The 19167-nt window shown below is 39.2% G+C and overlaps 1 protein-coding gene across 1 annotated transcript in view; it reads right to left on the bottom strand.

The window, feature by feature from the left end:
- Positions 1-1199: 1199 nt before the first annotated feature.
- The window catches only part of CPQ (carboxypeptidase Q), a 462202-nt gene continuing 444234 nt past the window's right edge, over positions 1200-19167 (bottom strand). Inside the window, exon 8 of the mRNA XM_060128241.1 lies at positions 1200-1942. Within this exon, the coding sequence (XP_059984224.1) occupies positions 1779-1942 (164 nt within the window). The 3' untranslated portion in view covers positions 1200-1778. The remainder of the gene's footprint in view (positions 1943-19167) is intronic.

Genomic DNA, 19167 nt, shown 5'->3' with positions numbered 1-19167 from the left:
ACTGCTGTTGCTCAGAATGTTCTGATTCCTGTTTTTGTGTTTTATTTTCTTGACTGTGTAACTTTATCTGTGGGAATTTCTCTGGACCCTCCATTCAGCAGTTACTTAATAACAGTAATTTTCCTTATGGTCCTCAGAGTTATTTTTAGTTCACCATTGTATTGAGCTATAATCCTTTGGGGTTCCAATTTCATTGGGGTTCTCTAATGTCCCTAATATGGGATTTGTCTATAGTCCCCTGAGCCACTAAAAGCCGTGAAAATAGAAATTTAAGTTCACCACATCCTGCATATTTTCTCAAAAAGAAAAGCTGGTTTAATGTGCTATATATCATCTTGGTTCATGCCTCCACTTAATTTTTTGTCTAATATTCTTTACCTTTTAATCAGTTAATTCATATATTTAAGAAAGTGTTTCTCAGATGTTATCCAACATCTTTAGTTTTCAGTGTAAGTGTCAGTCAGTGTACCAGTCGGCAACCTTGCCAGATATGAAAGACCTTTTTAATCATCACCATTAATAAAACTGATACTTTGTCTTCTCCTTCTAAGAATTCAGTTACATGTATGTTAGGCCTCATATATATTAGATCACAGTCTAATGATCCATTCTGGTGTTTGTTTTCCTTCACTTTTCTTTCTCAGTGTTTTAGTTTGGATAATTTTTATTGATCTGTTTTCAAGTTTGTTGATTCTTTCCTCAGTTTTATCCAGTCTGCTGATGAGCCCAGCAAGGAAATTCTCCATCTCTGATGTTGTATTTTTTATTTTAGTATTTGCATTTGATTCCATTTTATAGTTTTCATGTTTCTGTTGAAATTCTCCTGTTCATGTATGTAGACCCATTTTCCCACTAGAATGTAACCTATTAATCACAGTTATGTTAAAGTTCCTCTCTGATATTCCAACATCTGAGTTATCTCTATTGTCTGGTTTTCTTAATTGCTTTAACTCTTGACAATGAGTTTTTCTTGCATTTTTGGGTGTGTCTTGTAATTTTTTAAATGGAATACTGGACATTGTGTGTGGAAGAATAGTAGAGATTATTCCCAGAGTAGAAGGGGATCAGTGTTTTGCTCTGTGAATATGATTTAGCTTCTCTGAGCCTCAAACCTGTTATCAGCAAAATGTGAATAAGCCCCAACTTCATAGATATATTATGTGAAATATATAAAACATAAATGTAAAATAGTATTATCATTTGTTTGGTGACAGATCTTTAATAAGGCAACTGGATTTTACATACTTGATTTTTTTCTCCAAATGGTGACTTCTTTCTGTGAATTAAAAAAATTTTAACCTCATTAAAAAATTCTAATAATATAAAAATGTACAAATTAGAAAGCCAGATGCCTCCATACATTCAATTAAGACTGTACTACAATTGTGTACTCCTCTACTCCTTCAATGAATAACTTAACAAAATATTGGTCACTGTAATTAATGTTCATAAATACATGCATAAAAGCCAGAGGTCTTCCAAAGCTTTATCCAGTATTTACTTTCAAAGTAGAAACAGTATTTTTAATATGTGGTGTAAAGAAATTCCCTCACTGTGATCCCTACCATTGGCTGATTCTTTGTGGGGATGGGGCTTATTCCTTACACTAGGAACAGAGAATTTGGAAAGTATCAAGAAACATGATATCAGAAAGTATGAAAAAATGTTGTGCTTTGTAAATGATCACATAAAATTGTTAGGTGAAGTGGGGCTCCTTGAAGCTGCAGACCCAGGATTCCTGGCCAGAAAGGACAAAAGTGCCTTCTCTCTTGCTCTTGCTAAGACCTGGGCAGCATTTCTTCCATGTCTGCAATGACATAAGAGACAACAGCCCAAACAGCAGCAGCAACATTCATCTGCTTTGGATCCATGACAGTCATGGTGTCTCCATGGGAGTGATGGAAGGAGAAATATTTATATAGGTCATCAAGTAGACTGGCTCCTGGGGAAAAAAGAGGAAGAATTCTTAGTGAAGTATTTTGACAGGCATTGCTGAATAGCGGCTCAGAAACCACTGCCCCCTTCCCTGATCCTATTATACAGGCTGCGATGGCAAAATAATGATGTTCCCAGCCTCTCTTGCAGCAAGAAATGGCCATGTGACACTGTTCTGACTACTAGGATATGAAGTGGCAGGTGGTGGGTGAGTTCTAGGAAAGCCTTTACTTGGCTGACAAGAGTCAGTAAAATGCCCTCATGCTGAATTAGATGAGAAGTTTGGAACTGCAGGGGGCAAAAAGCCCACACACTAAAAATGGCAGAGTGGAAAGACAGAAGGAGCCTGGATTTAGAAAATATTGCAAGCCCATTGAATAAGCTCTACACTGCCTTCTTCTGGACTTCCTGCTACCCAAAGGAGAGTAAACTTTATTTGAAAAGCAAGTGATACAATACCCTCTTTATTTATAAAGAGACAGTATTTTTTGGTATTAGCAGAGTGCACATTTTTTACCTCCCTGGATACAAAAGAAAGTCAGTACTCCTTTGCTCAAATTTTTCTTCTCATTCATTTACTTCCAATAAAATTTCCCAGCAACCTCCAAGGGCACCAGCAGGAGTCTCCGCCCCACTTAAGAGCTTTCTTGTCACTCTAGTGAAGCTTTTCTGTAGTTTCAGCCGTGGATCAGAGCCTCGAGGTATCTTTACACCTCCCAGTCATCCTTTAGAACCTACCTGGCCCATTCTGTGGGTTCCAACTGCAGTTCTTTAGCCTCTGGAACTAATTTATTTATTTACTTACCATTTTATTATGAAATATAGTACCATACATACATAAGATTGTAGAGAACATAATGTATATTATAAACGGTGACAAGATAAGAGTTCACGTATGTCCATGATTCAATGCAAGAATATCACCAGTACCTTTGAAGCCCATCTTATGAGCTCCCTCCCACCCACCCCACCCCACCCCACCCCACCCCACCCCACCCCACCCCACCCCATGGATCCTTTCCTCCCTCCAGAGGAGGGAGGTGCCCACTATCCTGTTCTGCTTGCGTATTAACCACTCATTGTATTTCTTTATAGTTCTACCAAATAAATATAATCAACACTCTCTAGGGTCTAAATGTAGGAGTGAAATTGCCGGGCAATAGAGCCACATGTGTGTTTAATTTCATCATGCAGGTCCAAAATGCTTTCCTTTTCAGTTTATCCTCCCACTGTCAGTATATGAGTCTTTCTCTTGCTTCACATGCTCTCTAGCACTTGGTGTTGTCAGGCTAAGTTTTGCTAATCTGCTAGGTGTGAAATATTACCTCATAAGGTTTTAATTTTTTTTTTAATTAATTTATTTATTTTTGGCTGTGTTGGGTCTTCGTTTCTGTGCGAGGGCTTTCTCTAGTTGCGGCGAGCAGGGGCCACTCTTCATCGCAGTGCGCGGGCCTCTCACTATAGCGGCCTCTTTTGTTGCGGAGCACAGGCTCCAGACGCGCAGGCTCAGTGGCCATGGCTCACAGGCCCAGTTGCTCCGCGGCATGTGGGATCTTCCCAGACCAGACCTCGAACCCATGTCCCCTGCATTGGCAGGCAGATTCTCAACTACTGCACCACCAGGGAAGCCCTAATTTTTTAAATTATTAATGAGACTGAGCATGTTTTCACATATGCATTTTTTGTCATTTATGTTTTCTCTTTTGGAAAATGCCTGTTCATGCCCCTTGCCCTTTTTTTTTTTTTTTTTTTTTTTGCGGTACGCAGGCCTCTCACTGTTGTGGCCTCTCCCGCTGCGGAACACAGGCTCCGGACGCGCAGGCTCAGCGGCCATGGCTCACGGGCCTAGCTGCTCCGCGGCACGTGGGATCTTCCCAGACCGGGGCACGAACCCATGTCCCCTCCATCGGCAGGCGGACTCTCAACCACTGCGCCACCAGGGAAGCCCCCCTTGCCCATTTTTGAATTGATTTGTTTGTCTTTTCTTATTGATTTGTAGGCGTTCTTGATATATTTTAGATACTAATCTTTTGTTGGTCGTTGGTTTATATAAATCACTTCCCAGTTTGTGGCTCTTTTCACTCTGTTTATCATGCATTTAGATGAATAGATGTTCTTACTTTTAATATAGTTGAATTTATGAATCCTTTCCTTTATGATTTTTATTTTTTATATCTTGTTTAAGAAATCCTCCCTACTCTTATATCACAAAAATAGTCTCTGGGGTCTTATTCTAAAACTTTTAAAGTTTTGCTTTTCATTTTTAAGTTCTTCATTCATTTAGAATTGGAATCCATTTTGGTGTAGGGTAGGCTTTTTTTATTTTTAGTTGTTTCAGCAAAATTTGGCTAATAAATCCTCTTTCCCCGCTGGTCTGCAGTATCAATTTTGGCATATATCAGATTTCCTTGTTGCTTTGTTTGGGGGCTTTCTAATTCTGTTCCAGTGGTCTGTTTGTCTATTCCCAAAGCAATATCACAGTATCTTAACTACCATTGCATTCTAATTGTTGTTATCTGGCAGGGCAAGTTCCCTCACTTTCTCTTTCTTCCCCTTCAGGAATATCTTACTATTCTTGACTGTTTGCTCTTTCAGATAAAGTTTAGGATCATTTTTAAATTGTACGAAAAATATTTTTGGATTTTGATGGGAATTGTGTTAATCTACGTATCAATTTGGGGAGAACTAGCATCTTTATATTAGGATACTGTGTTTTTATCCATGAAAATGGTGTGTTGATATGTTTCTATTTATTAAGTCTTCTGTAATATCTTTGAAGTTTTGTAATACAGTTTGGCATGCCTTTTGTTAGTTTTCTTTCCTCCATGGCTTATACTTTTTGTTGCAACTGTAAATTATACATTTAAAAAAATTTGCATTTTCTGTTTGTGGCTTTCCATTTTTAGTATCAAGGATATATATCTGATTCATAAAATGGGCAAGTGATCCTTCTTTTTCTATACTCTGGAATAGTTTGTGTAAGATTAGAATGATTTATTTCCTGGTCATTTTGTAGAACTCCTTACAAAACCATCTAGGCCTGATACTTTCTTTATGGTAAGAATTTTAACTAATGATTCAATTCCTATCCTGGTTATTGGGTTATTCAGGTTTTATGTTTCTTCTTGATTTAACTTTGGAAATTACACTTTTCTAGGAATGTGTGAGTTTTTCCAAATATTCAATAATCAGCATAAAGTTGTCAGTAATATCCTGTTTTTATCTTTGTTTATGTCTGCAGCACCTATAGGGAGTACGCTTTTTCATTCCTGATACTGGTTATTAGAGTCTTCTCTCTTTTTTGTTCATCAATCTTGCCAGCAGTTTGTCAGCTGTGTTACTCTTTCAATAAAAAGAGAGACAATCTTGTTTTGGGGGGACATTCTCTAATGTATAGCAGTTTTCTTTCATTGATTTTTACTCATTTATTATTTCCCTCCTTATTCTTAGGTTGATTCACTTTTGTTTTTTTAACTTCTTGACTTGAATGCTCAGTTTATTACTTCCTTGTCACTGACATAAGCAGTAAGACTACAATCTTTCCTTGTCACTGACATAAGCAGTAAGACTACACTTTCCTTGTCACTGACATAAGCAGTAAGACTACAATCTTTCCCCTATTACTGCTTTAGCTCTCTATATCCCACCAGTTCTGATGAGTATTTTCATGATCACTTAGTTCTAAAATATTTAGTAAGTCCTACTTTGATTTTCTTCTTTAACACATGAGTTAGAATGTGTTTTTTAATTTTCAAAGGTATGGGGTTTCCTTAGTTATTTTTTCATTTTTGACTTCCAATTTAACTGTTAGAGAATGTGGGCTATATGATACAAATTCTTTGAGTTTTGCTGAGATTTTCTCCATGGCCTATTGGATGATCCATTTTATAAATGTTACATGTGTTGAAAAGAATGTGCTTTCAGTGTATTGTGTCTGTGCATTAAACAAGCTTGTTAATTGTATTCTTCAAATCTGTTAACTCCTTACTGATTTATTGTCTATTTGGTTTATCAATTTTGAGAGAGATGTGTGAAAATGACCTGTGATTTGGGATGTGTTTATTTTTCTTGTAGTTCCAGCAATTTCTTTTTTATATATTTCAAAGTTATTCTTTTAGGAGCACATAAACTTAGAATTACATCTTCCTGGTAAATTGAACATCTTTATTTATTTTAACGTCTTCATTGGAGTATAACTGCTTTACAATGTTGTGTTAGTTTCTGCTGTATAACAGAGAAAATCAGCTATATGTATACATATATCCCCATATCCCCACCCTCTTGCGTCTCCCTCCCACCCTCCCTGTACCACCCCTCTAGGTGGTTGCAAGGCACAGAGCTGATCTCCTTGAGCTATGCAGCTGCTTCCCACTAACTATTTTGCATTTGGTAGTGTATATATGTCAATGCTACTCTCTCACTTTGTCCCAGCTTGAACATCTTTATTAATATGTAGTCATCCTCGCCATTTGCAGTAGTGCTTTTTGTCTTGAAGTCTAGTTTTATGTAATATTTAGTATAGCTCTATCTCCTTTTTTTAACCTCATTCTTCGTATGTCTTTTCCCATCAATTTACTTGCAATCTGCCTCTGTCCTTATATTTATAGGGGTTTCTCTTACGGATAGTTTAAAGTTGAATTCTTAAAATCTAGTCTAACAATCTTTGATTTTTAACTGGAGATTATAATTCATTTGTGTAGCTCGTGATTATTGTTAAATTGGACTCATTTATTTCATCTTAGTTTTTACTTTCTATTTGTCCATTTGTTTTCTAAGTTTGCTTTTTTTCCTTTTCTTTCTTGCTCTCCTTTGTGTAGATTTTTTTTCTTCCTCCTATCATTCCTTCCCCCACCCCAACTCTACTCATTTGGAAGTTACACACTTTCTTTCAGTTCTCTCAGTGGAGACCTCAGATGTTCATATGACTTACATGTTTATTTAAAGTTAATCAATACCTTATACAAGGACACTGGGGCTCCAGGTTTTGTCTCCTGTCCCAGACACATTCACGCCTCATTAAAACCCATGCTCTAGGAGAACAGGGATTGGCAGATACCCTTAGACAAAGGCTCTGGAGTTTTCTTACCTCTTACAAATTCTCACTTCATCATTTTTCACCCCAGAGGAATTCCCTTACTTTGCCTTACTAAGCCATGTATTATAGAAAGAGTTATTGTTTTATCGAACAATTATTTTTGGCAGGGGGAGCTAGGTGTCTGAGAACTTCTGGCCTACCACATTGCCAGAGTTCTCTTCTCCCAATCCTCTACTTCCTGCTCTTTGTTCCTGAGCCCTCTGTTGCCTCAGGATGCTGTCCAGATTTTCTCTACGCTGACCCAAGTTTTAAAAGCTTTTTTAAAACAAAGTTTTAAAAACTTTGTACCTACTTATCTCCCCAGACTCCTTGCTCTGGAGTAGGACATGGATTTCCCTCCATTCATTCATATTTCACACTGAGTTCAGCTATGTTGCTATCAAACACAACACAAGCCAGTGATGCAAAACAAACATATAAAAGAAAGCTCAACTCTCAACCCTGACAATTAATGACTCCAATGCCTGTCAGCAGGCATTGTCAGGGTGTATTAGGTTGATAACATCTACCAAACCCTTCACCTGTGTTGAGGAGGCTCTTCTTCTTCAGTGATTTTTCTTTTTCAACTAGTAAAACATGTTTTCTGTTGTTCCGATAGCTCTGAAAGGGTGGGATCGCACCATTATCCAGCCTAATAATGTACAACCTTCAGTGGGTGGGCTGGAGCTGAGGTTCATAAGTGTTCAGAAAGTTCAGTCCGATTCAAGTGGACAAATACTTGAGTTCCTACAACATTCTAGGCAGTGGGCTAAGACATAAAGGTGAAAAAGACAGTCTCTGCTCTCAAAAGCTTATTCTGCAGTAGAGGCAGAGAAAATGTGTCCACAAATAATAATAACACAATCAGAATGCACTAAGTGCTATGGGCAAAGGACAAAAAATAGTGGATACCTTATGTAGTTGAATGACCTTCTCTGACCCCTAGACTAGGTCCCCTTGTTGCGTGCTCTCCATACTTCTCCTATCGTAATCTTCACCATTCTTTGTTATAACTGCTTGTTTCACATTTGTTTTCCCCACTATATTGTAATTTCCCTGAAGGCAAGGCCACTGTTTTGTTCTCCACTCTTGTCACCAATGCTTATAACGTAACACCAAACAAACAGACGAGGAATGTGAATTTGTTGAATGAATGAATGAAATCAGAGAAGTGTATAAGTGAACTGGGCCTTGGGGGTGCTGTATCAGTCAGAGCCCTTGTAGGAAACAGATGGGACACTCCAAGAAGATAACTTGGAAAATTTAATGAAAGGATTATTTACAAAGAGTGGTCAGGGTTAAATAAAACCAATAAGGGATGCTAAAGGAGAAGCAAGGGAGGCCATTTCCACCCCTAGGCCTAAAAAAGCAGAGAAGAAAGCAGCTGTAGCTGCAGTTGTATCTGTTGGAGAGGGTCACCAGAGGAGCTGTGGTTGTTTGAAGCCAGGGAATCAGTCCCCTCCTTGTGCCTCTCATATCCTACAGGCCTCCCTTGGCCAAACCCACTCATAAGCCAGAGGGCAGTCCATAACCGTTAGCCTCCAACGGCACAGTATAGGGTAGAGAAAGGTGAGGATTGATAAGGAGTGGTACAAGAGAATATCTAGCACAAGTACTTAGGCTGTCAACAGACCGAGGTGGGGACACGGATATTCCAGGTGAATAGAACGTGTGAGCATTATGTGTGGGTAACTTGGGTTAATTACAGGCAGAGAAAGTTGGCAACTAACGTCATCTTGGAACGTTCCTAAATAAGGCTGAAAACAGACTGAACACAGTTCATAAATGGGAAGGCTTTGGGGGCCAATGGGCATGAAGGTGGGGAGACGGGAGCTGCACCTTAGGGAGACATTCCAGAAAAATGTGGAGGTAGAATTCTGTAAACAATCGTGGTGGTGAGGAGACGGCTAGGAAGGAAGTACAGTTTGGGGGACAGGTGACAAAGACCAGGGCCAGATGATGATAACCCAGCCTCTGAAGTTCTCTGGAAAGCATGTGTACAAAGATAACCAAACTTCCAGTGAAAAGCCCAGTGGTCCATTTTTAAACCAGAAGACACTTTACGCCATGAACTCACAGCACAACCCGAGAGAGACAAATCTGTGTGTTTACTTTGGTAGGAGCTAGAAGCATTTTAACAGAAACCATGACATTTTAGAACTAGTGGCAGCCGGTGAGCAGGATGTGCTCTCTGGATCCCAGAGAGCATCAGCTGGATGTCAAATTCATCCACAAGTTAAGGACAAAGTCAAGGAGTTCAAAGAACGGAAGTCACTGAGGGCAGATAGAAGATGAATCAGAACTGTGGATTTCAAGAAACAGAAAAGGACATTTAATTCCAAGAGACAAAGTGCAGCTTGCTAGGGGCTGGTTTCCTCCCATTTAGAGTTTCCTAAAGACGCAGCATGATGGCTGACAGACAAGACTCCAAATTCCGTATTGAAAAAATAGAAGCAAGAAATATTTGTGCATGCCCTCTTCAAGGCCTCTGAAATTCCCTGTCTCAGACTGAAAGAAACTGACTGCCAGATGGCTGGGAATTTGGCTGCCTCCCTTTAAAACTAGTGACTTAAGGAAAGCATTTCCTCAGCGATCATCTAAGTTCCCATGAGCAACAGACAAAACTGAAACAACTCCAGAAGATCTGGTACCACCAGTGAGAACACTGATAGCCACAGGAGATGGGAGAGCAGGCCTGCTGGCAGCCTTACAGCTTTGTCTCTGCAGTTCCAAGGAGACATTTTGTCAGTGACAGCCACTGAATCGAAAAGACCAGCACTGAGGGAGAGCCTGCATTGCAATTTCTGAGAGCGCCTGACATCACAAGGTGGGGGGCGGCGGAGGAAATGTTAACTGTCCTTAGGGATAAATTGCACAGTATCTTCTGACAGGTAGGGAATCAAATGAAATGAATTTTAGAAGGTGAAAGCTGGTAGGGAGGAGCCCGCTCTGAAGGCTAATATTCACCCCTTGGAAACAAATTACAGCATGATTAGGACAGTTCACCTTTAGGAAATTAGTTCTAAGGGAGGTTTGGAATTTGAGGATGTGAAGACGTATCCTTGAGCTTGTCAGTCAAGGAGAAATTTGGCCTAGACGGGGAGATACAGCTGAGAGAACATAGGGGTTAGAGTCAGATAGGACCGGGTTCCAATTCAAACTCCTCTGCTTAATATCTGGGTGAATTTGGGAGAATCACGTAAGGCCACTCAGCCTCAGTTTCCTCGTGAATGAGTGAGGGCTAATGACACCCGAGTTCAAGATGCTGGTGAGGATGAGTAAGCACTCAGCTAATACTTTACTATAAGATATTACGTATCCACAAGGTTAACCCAGTATATCCACAACAGCATGATCATTTCAATACAACTCGAAGGATTTAAAATACTTATTTAATCAATCAAAGTTCTGATGATTATTCTTAAAGATGGAACAGTTGGACCATGAGGTCTATTCTATGTGACCCCACCTTGACCCATGTTTGGATTATTTTTCCTTCTCATCCTTCTCTTCCCCCTTCTTCTCTCTCCTCTCTGAATCCTTTTTTTTTTCTTTTGTAAACATTCATCTCACAAAATATTTTCCAGCTGTGTGACTGGGTGAAGATGGTCCAATGAATATCGTAAGAAATACGTGACCTGCCCTGTACTGTTCACAGAAGATTCCAATCTTCACAGAACGATCCCTGTAATGACGGATATCTGTGCAGCCTGTGCAGGATATCAGAACAAGATTAAATGAATACCTGCTAATTCCTGAAGAGATGGGTGGATAAATACACAAAGATTCTCATAGCCCCTTCTTATTGTAGGTTGACTCTCATTCATATGTAATCAGTGGGTTTTCATGTACACAAATTAAGCAATTCATGTTATGAGAAGATTTTGAAAGACATTTGAAAGCTTTGAAAATTTAAATTCAAGTCTGTTATTTCCGTGCATACATTGGCTGCCCGCAATGTTTCACGAAGGATGCACTCACAGGCAAGCAGCTGTGGAAAATCCATTTGTCCTTTATAAACACATCTTGCACAGTCTGGGGTATGCAATTTAATTACAATGTAATGTATTACAGACATTTCCTGATCATAATAATTATGAGGTTAGAGAAGAAGGTTATGGTCTTAACTTAGTCCCTACAAGAAAACTTAGTCTCCCTAGGATATATAAAATAAAAAATTACATTTAAAGTTTAATTAAAATTATTATTTCTTTCAGCAACGTTATCAAATGAAAAAAATTATTACCAAAACAATTAGAAAATCAATTCAAGGAATTTGCCGACATTTAATCTCTCTTTTCAAAAGGGGCAGTTTTATCCCTACTATATTAAATCTCATTGAAAATTAGAGTGAGACGCAGCTAATTAACAGCTTCCTAACCCATAGCTCTCCAGAAGAAAAGCAACTTATAAGAGGGAAAGGAAAGAACAGTAAAACAAAGGAAAGGAAAGGACAGACAGGAAATGGAAAAACATCCCAGATCAAAGCTCCATGAAAAGTATTATAATTTTAGTTTCTAAATTCTCACCCAAGAATTTCCAAGCTTGTGCTGAAAAGTTTCAGGTGTCCCACTAAGGCCTCGCACCTTCCATCTCTTTGGAAAACTTGCATTGTTGGCTGGATAATTTTGACCACAGAACATGGGTCAACACCAACACACCTGGAGGACCTCCAGTTCACATGTACCTAAACTCTGTGATAATGATTCATCTTTCCATAAAGTTGAAGAACCGTACACCTGTAATAAGACTAATTAATGACTGCTATAGGAAGATGGTACTACAGACTCTCAAAATGTGGGAATAACAGGAAAAATACTATTTGTTGATGGCCTCCTGTGTGCCTAGGGCTTTTTGGAGATGATTTCATTTAATTTTCCAAGTGACCCCATGAGGGAGTGATCATTATGCGTCATTAACAGATGGAAAATGGATTTGAGTAACTAAAGTCACACAGCCAAAGCAGTAGAGGTAGGATTCAAGGCCAGCTGTGTCTGATCTGAAAACAATGCTCCTAACCAGTCTGCTGAGCCTTCTCTCCCTGCCTTAAAGCAGGACATCTGTAACAGCTTTTTCCCCAGTGGCGAACTGTGTGTGTTGTTTGCTCCACTCGCAGCTCTGGTCTCCCCTCCTTACTTTGCTTCATGACAAGAAGATGGAAACTCAAACTGGAGGTATCCTGGGCCATGAACTAGAGTGAAGATGTAATCATATTCAGACAGTGGGCTCAGGCAGCCTGGGACTACCTATCAGAAGATGGATAGCAGAGCCTCTCCTGACACCAAGCCCCCTGCTCTTGCTGGGCCACACACTGCAGGGCCTGCCAATCCTCCTAAGAGCTTGCAACCATCCCATCTAAAACCCACCCCTCCCCTCTAATCATTTGTTATCCTCTTACCCTGCTTCTTCCCCGCCCCTACCTTTCATAGCACTCTTCTACCACCTAAAACTATATTATTCTTGTAATGATTTCATTATTTGCTGCTTGTCTTTCCCACTAGAAGGGACTTTGTCTTTTTTTCACTCTACTCCCCAAAGCCTGGCAGGCAGTAGATGCTCAATAAATGTTTGTTGAATCACTGTATGGATAAATGAATGAACTGTTAAATATCTAATGGGGCAAAAGCAGAGCTAAATACTGGCTTCATTCTCCCTCTCTACAGCAATTTTGCTAAGTAAATCCTATTTTCTGGGGATTCTTCTCTCAGCTGCTGCCTTGGGGAATGATAAGAAGAGTCTTGTTACCAAAAACATGGGATATTTCACATATAAGCTGAGAGCTAAACACTCTATTATGTACTATTCAATATGTTCCTCTACTTTTCACCGTTATGGAAATTATCCACAACTTGAAAATAAGGCAGCACATCCTATCAATGTCATTCAGGGCAAAGTCCATGCAAAGATTCTCTAGGACAACGTACTTTGTTTGACTCACTGCTTACTACTGATTAAAGGTCCCAGACTTGGTGACGTTATATGTTAACTCATAGATATTTAGTCTATTTCATTTTTTCTAGATGAAAATTATTTCTGTCCCATAGAACAGTTGTTTCCAAAGGTTACAGTTTATTGGCCTCTAAGACATTAACCAGTTAAGCAGTTTTAATCTAACCTAGCAATCTTAGGTTAATACTTATTAAATTACATAAACTCAGTTTCTCAAATGCTCTTTGGTGTGAATATCTTACTGATTCCCATATAAATGAATGAATTGAATAAAATCTTTGACATGTGTTCCTTTTTTCATTTGCATGAGAATCATGATTTCAGCTTTTAGAAAACTATAATTTAATACCACCCATCTACAACCTTAAATGAATAATCACATTCATGTTGCTTCTCAAAAGTTCAGCGACTCACAGTCCCCATCCATGATTTTACCCATGATTACCCTAACAGCACTGAGCAAACTGGTCACCAACATAAGGGCTGGTCTTCTGCCTTCTCCCTTTAGGGTAGTGGATGGTCCCCAATTATGAGGAGGATTGGGGGGAAAATAAAAACAAATTTTATACACACACACACATTAATATAAATGAATGTATATATGTCTCTCTATAAAAACATATATATGCACATCTGTGTGTATATAAAATTGGACTTGTCTTCAACATGTACCCACCCCTTAATACCCTAATTTCTCCCCGACCTGCCTCACACCTTCCACATGAGAGTCATGATTTTGCCTTTCAGAAAATTATAATTTAATACCACCCACCTATACACCTTAAAAGTACAGTCACATTCATATATGATTGGTTCCTTATCTTTGAGTTTATAATTTTATGTGTGTGCATGTGTCATAGCTTCCATATGTAGCTATAAAGAAACATCTATACCACTCTCTCCTTCTACCTTGTTTTGTAACTCAAACTAATATTGACACTTCTTCTGAGGGGGAATTTTTGAATCTTACTCATGTTTATATGTCAGTCCCAATTTATAATTCTCCCTTTGTCCATACAGAAATTATTGCCCACTCTTCTTTCATGGCCTGTTGTCAATAACGCTCCCACCTACCTGAGCCAGCCTGACTCCTTGTAAAGGCCTTTCAGCAGTTCTCTCCATACCTGGGGAACGATGCTCCTAAGAAAACATCAGTAAAAACTATCTCTGACAGAGCACACTGTGAGAACATTCAATGCATATGGGTCTTCAGACTTGGAAAGACTCTAAAGATTGTTTCCAGGGTGAACTTTATAATGAAAGCCTTAAAAGCAACATGGTTTTCCATAATTGTGTTCAAATGGACAGATTTTGATTTCTGGCTACAGATACATAAAGGTTACAAAGTCACTGTGAGTGGAAGGCGGATGTTAGTATTGATAGATAGAAACCTTTGTGTCTGTTTGCCACCTCCCATTCTGTTGGCAAGCAGACACAAAGGAATGAGACAAGTTGGAAGTACTACATGGACATGCTGTTCTAGACCTACTTCCTCTACTGAATTATGATAATTCTGGAAGGCTGGTTGGCAGGTGCATGGCAGGAATGCCTGGGGATCATGGTGGAGCTGGAGAGAGCCACTGCAAATGACTATGGTATTGGCGGCCAACTGGTCGATAGGAAGATGTTCATCCATGAGAGAGGTTGCAAGGGAGACTCTATGAACCTCTGAATAGTGATTCTCACTGCCACATGGCCAAGCTGATGGATTTATAAAATTTATTTTAAGAGGTTTATTATTAAGCACTTAAGCTCATAGTCTATAGGGAAAAAAAGATCATAGTTTTTTTTATAAAAGGAAGAGTTGGCTTGTTTTCACAATGTTTACAGTCTTTAAAAAGGTTTAAAAAAGTTGTAAGCAAGGAGAAGGGGGGTATTTTACCCATTCAAAGAAACACTGATAAAACCATACTGACAATCAAAAAGGTTGAGTTGCTATTGGATGGAAGGGAATGTTTTGCTGTGGATAGAGAATTAACTGGCTATGAGACAAAGAACAGAAGCAGCGGGTATTTCTCTAGAAGACAGTCCACCTGAGGATCGGTATCACTATTTGGAACTGAAATCAGTCTTGAGAACCTGTAATGGCCCTTCCAGTTACACTGTGGATCTCCATTACCCTCCCTCCATCCTGCCCCCCACCCACTCCCCAGTAGGTAGGACAGGCTAAACTTGTCCTTTTAAAGGGATCTAGCTAAATTCACAGCTGATTAAGCCATACTAGGTTACAAAGAGAAATGGGATTATTTTAGACTGTGCACCTAAAATCTTAGGGATCATGTCAAGGTGGGCAGCCAAGTCCTCCACAAAATGGCCTTGGGGGCCATTGTCAGCAGTAGAATTATGGGCTAGATGGACCGAGAGTCTGCACCAAGATAGGCTTCTTCATTTCTGGATATGACAGCGTGAAGGTCACAGGAAGTTGTATCACAGAAGATAGGAAACATACAGAAGAAAGTACACCTGCTACAAAAAAAAAAACCCATCTGAAAAGATATAGCATTAAAAATATAATAAAAGGTAATCCTAATGAATAACATGTAATCATGGCCAGAAAAATGCTATGGCCGCTCAGGACATTGAAGAAAATTGATCTGGGACTGAGTGCCTCTCGACTCCTTTCAATTCTTTATTGTTTGTTTATGTGTCAGATAGCATGGATTTATCCAAAATAAGTATGTCCATGCTTCTGTGTAAGTCAGTGGGTTACAGGAAGATCACAAACTATTTGGCTAAAGCTGCGAAGTATTAGTCAACTTTCCTCCACTTCTGAGGAAAGAACTACAAGGAAAATAGAAACGTGAATAGTCCTGGCTTCAAACCATAATCCTGAAAATGAAGCAGGTAAAGTTCGAGGTTGACACTGGTGAAAAATTTGGTGGATGTTGGCTCAGTTATTCTAATATGCTTTCATTTTATTTATGCAAATAACCTCTTTCTTTCTTGGTCACCTGGCAGGTTCCCATTTGGCAGCTAAATGCAGCCCCATTAATTGACTATCTGCTAAAGGGATGCAATTTTTTTTTTTTTACACACAAAACCTTTTAAAATTTAACCTTCTGAAAGTCGTTATGCAGGGAGGGAAAAAAGTGAGCTAAACATGCAAAGCTTTGTGGATTCCAAAACAAAGGAAACAAATGTATAAGAAGGAGACTGGGAAATGAATATGCTCTTAATGCAAACGCACATTTCACTTAAAGTAAAACACCAATTCAAGGAATATCCATTAAATGCCAATGCTCATGAAAAGATCCTGGCCCATAGCTACCAATTAATAGGGAATCTACAAGGCTGAGATGTAAATTTAACATTTAAACGCAGCTAAATTCCCAATGCTATTATGGTTCCCCCTCATTAATGTAATTCTTAGGACAATCCTTATAATGAAGAAACAGTGAATATTCTCAGTAGCCGCTCAAAATATAATTACAGTACATTTGATTAAATGCTTCTGTGGTGAGATAAACTGCAATGTATACATTTCTGTGGTTTTTTTTTTTTAAAAAAAGGCTGATGATGATAAAGGAAGCTAATGCTACTTTGTGGGCCAACATGTCATTAGCTGCTCCATCATTTATACTCAAACTCCGGCATCGTGGGGCAAGGTAAACGGTGCTTGAGATTCGCTGCTACAGACCCTGAAATAGTTTCGAGTGCAGAGTTTATAAGTAATACCAGGAGTCCTGCTGTTTCACCTCCTGAGTCATTTTTCTTAAAGTCTTTAGAATTCTTGACAAAAGGTGGAAAGAAGAGAATGCTGTCCTCTACTAACTAATTAAACTAGTAAGAAGACCTCATTATGAAGAACAGGGAACATGAAGCATGAATTAGTTCCTTGTTAATTTCATACAGCTGAGAAACAATCTCCCAGTTGCTGTAAAGAGGTTAAATGACTACTCAGTAGGATCACAGTTACACTTTCAATGTACGAACCTTGCTTCACTGCTGCACGGCAAGGCAGCCACTTAGGGGTTCTGTCAAACGTGACTTGTATATAAGGTTTTTGGAAAGGAGATCATATTCATTCATCTGATATCTACTGAGCTCCTACTAAATGCCAAGTACCTTGCTAGGCCCTGGGCAAACAATGATGCGTGTAACTTACAGACGTCTGCTCTCACGGAATTTCATAGAACTTTCAATCTAGTAGAATACACCTCCGTAGAAATGAGGTTGACTGGAAAATAAAGTATTACATCCAAAACTTCTCGGGACTCTACAGATAAAACTTAAAAAGGAGAAAGACTCATTCTCCCCAAGTTTCTGATTTTAATGCAGTAAAGACTGTTCATGAGCGTGTTAGAAGGCGGCACAGGCTGTTTCGCTCTGGGCGTGGTACAGAGACTGGAGATGGTACTCCTACTTACTGTCTCTGGATAACTGGCAATGTACAATGACATATTGTTTAATGATGGCCATTTTCATAGCCAGGATTTACTAAGTACTTTCTATGTGTCATGGCCTTAACTAAACATGCATGATCTTATCAAATCCTCATGATGGTTCTCTAATTATTATTATTCTCATTTGACAGATGAGTAAACTTAGACTTAAAGGTTATAATGACAATGATAAGCAAAGGAGTCTGATGAGAGGATGTGCAGACCTTGTGCTGAATTCATTCCTTCATCTTAAGGATGAAGGTCCTCAGGAGTGGGTAGTCTTGCCCTCACAGAGTGGAGTGAAAGGGCAAGTCTATGAATGAGCCATCCTCAGGTGATTCATGCCCACATCACCACCATCTTTTCTTTCCATGGAACTTCTCACACGAACCCGTGTATTTTGAAACTCCTATTAGATTTCATAACAGAATATCTGGTTTGTACATTTCCAAAATTATATCCTTCCCTTGCTTATAATTCAGCCTCACATTCTTGGTAACAGGCGTTGAATCCCACTCTGTTGGTTTAGGGCAAACCCCACTCTATCTGTGGTCAGGGGATTGTCAGGATGGCCTCTGTCCCTCTTACTTTTTAGAATCTCTTTTCTCTATGGAGAAACACTGCATCCCCTTGGAAGCTTTCTTTTTACATAAATCAGAGCTGGGAAAGAACTTCTCTAGTCCAAACATCATCCGATGTTTGAATCACTTTACAACATTTCTAATATACAGTTGTTTAGTCTTCTCTTAAACACCTCTATTGACAGGAAACTCGGGACTTTCCTAAGTAGCCCATCCCAATTGCTCTCCAGTAATACGTTCATTCAACATTAACTACGTTCACAAAATGAGCTGTGGGGAAAGTTTTAAGTAAAGAACTGTTATAGCTGTACCAAGCTCCTGCCCTTTATGAGGCCAACTAGGGGAGCTAAGAAATGCACACCAAGAGCTAAAACATGAGATCCAAAGTTCTGTAAAAGCTCAGGGGATGTAAAGGTCAATTCCAGTTGTGATGTTCGATCAGACCAAGATAACCCGTGCTAATCTCCTACTTGTCAGATGAACTAAAGGAATTCAAAGTACTGTATAATCTTGGGAAAGAGTTAGATAATAGTCAGTGCTAATATTGCTTACACAACAAATGATTACCTTCTTGCATACCATAAAATATACCCATTTTAAGTGCACATTCTTCAAGTTTTGACAAATGTACACACCTGCGTGACTACCACAGCAATCAGGTTGTAGAACATTCCCATTGCTGCTAAAAGTTCCTTCGTGTTCCTTCTTTTTTTTTTTTTTTTTTGTTTTGCGATACGCGGGCCTCTCACTGTTGGGGCCTCTCCCATTGTGGAGCACAGGCTCTGGACGCGCAGGCTCAGCGGCCACGGCTCACGGGCCCAGCCGCTCCGCGGCACGTGGGATCCTCCCGGACCGGGGCACAAACCCGCGTCCCCTGCATCGGCAGGCGGACTCTCAACCACTGCGCCACCAGGGAAGCCCAGTTCTGTCGTTTTTTTCTTTATGTATTTTTGAAGCTCTGTTATTGAGAGCATTCACATTTAAGATTTACATGCCTTATTGATGAATAGACTATTTTATCTTTATAAAATGTCCCTTTTTCTCTATAATAATATTCTTTATTTTGATACTTACTTTTATGGATAGTACAGTTATTATGGGCTTCACATGTTCAGAATTTGCTGTATATCTTTTATCCACCCACTTACTTCTAACCTACTTGTGTCTTTCTATTTAAAGTGTGCTTCTTGCAAATAGCATATAATTAAGTCTAATTTTTTTTGGTCAGTTTGACCATCCCTATCTT

The sequence above is a fragment of the Lagenorhynchus albirostris genome, chromosome 17 (assembly GCF_949774975.1).
Source record: "Lagenorhynchus albirostris chromosome 17, mLagAlb1.1, whole genome shotgun sequence".
In the NCBI taxonomy this organism is placed as follows: domain Eukaryota; kingdom Metazoa; phylum Chordata; class Mammalia; order Artiodactyla; family Delphinidae; genus Lagenorhynchus; species Lagenorhynchus albirostris.
The sequence above is the reverse complement of the archived record's forward strand: the minus strand, read 5'-3'. Positions and strand labels throughout refer to the sequence as shown.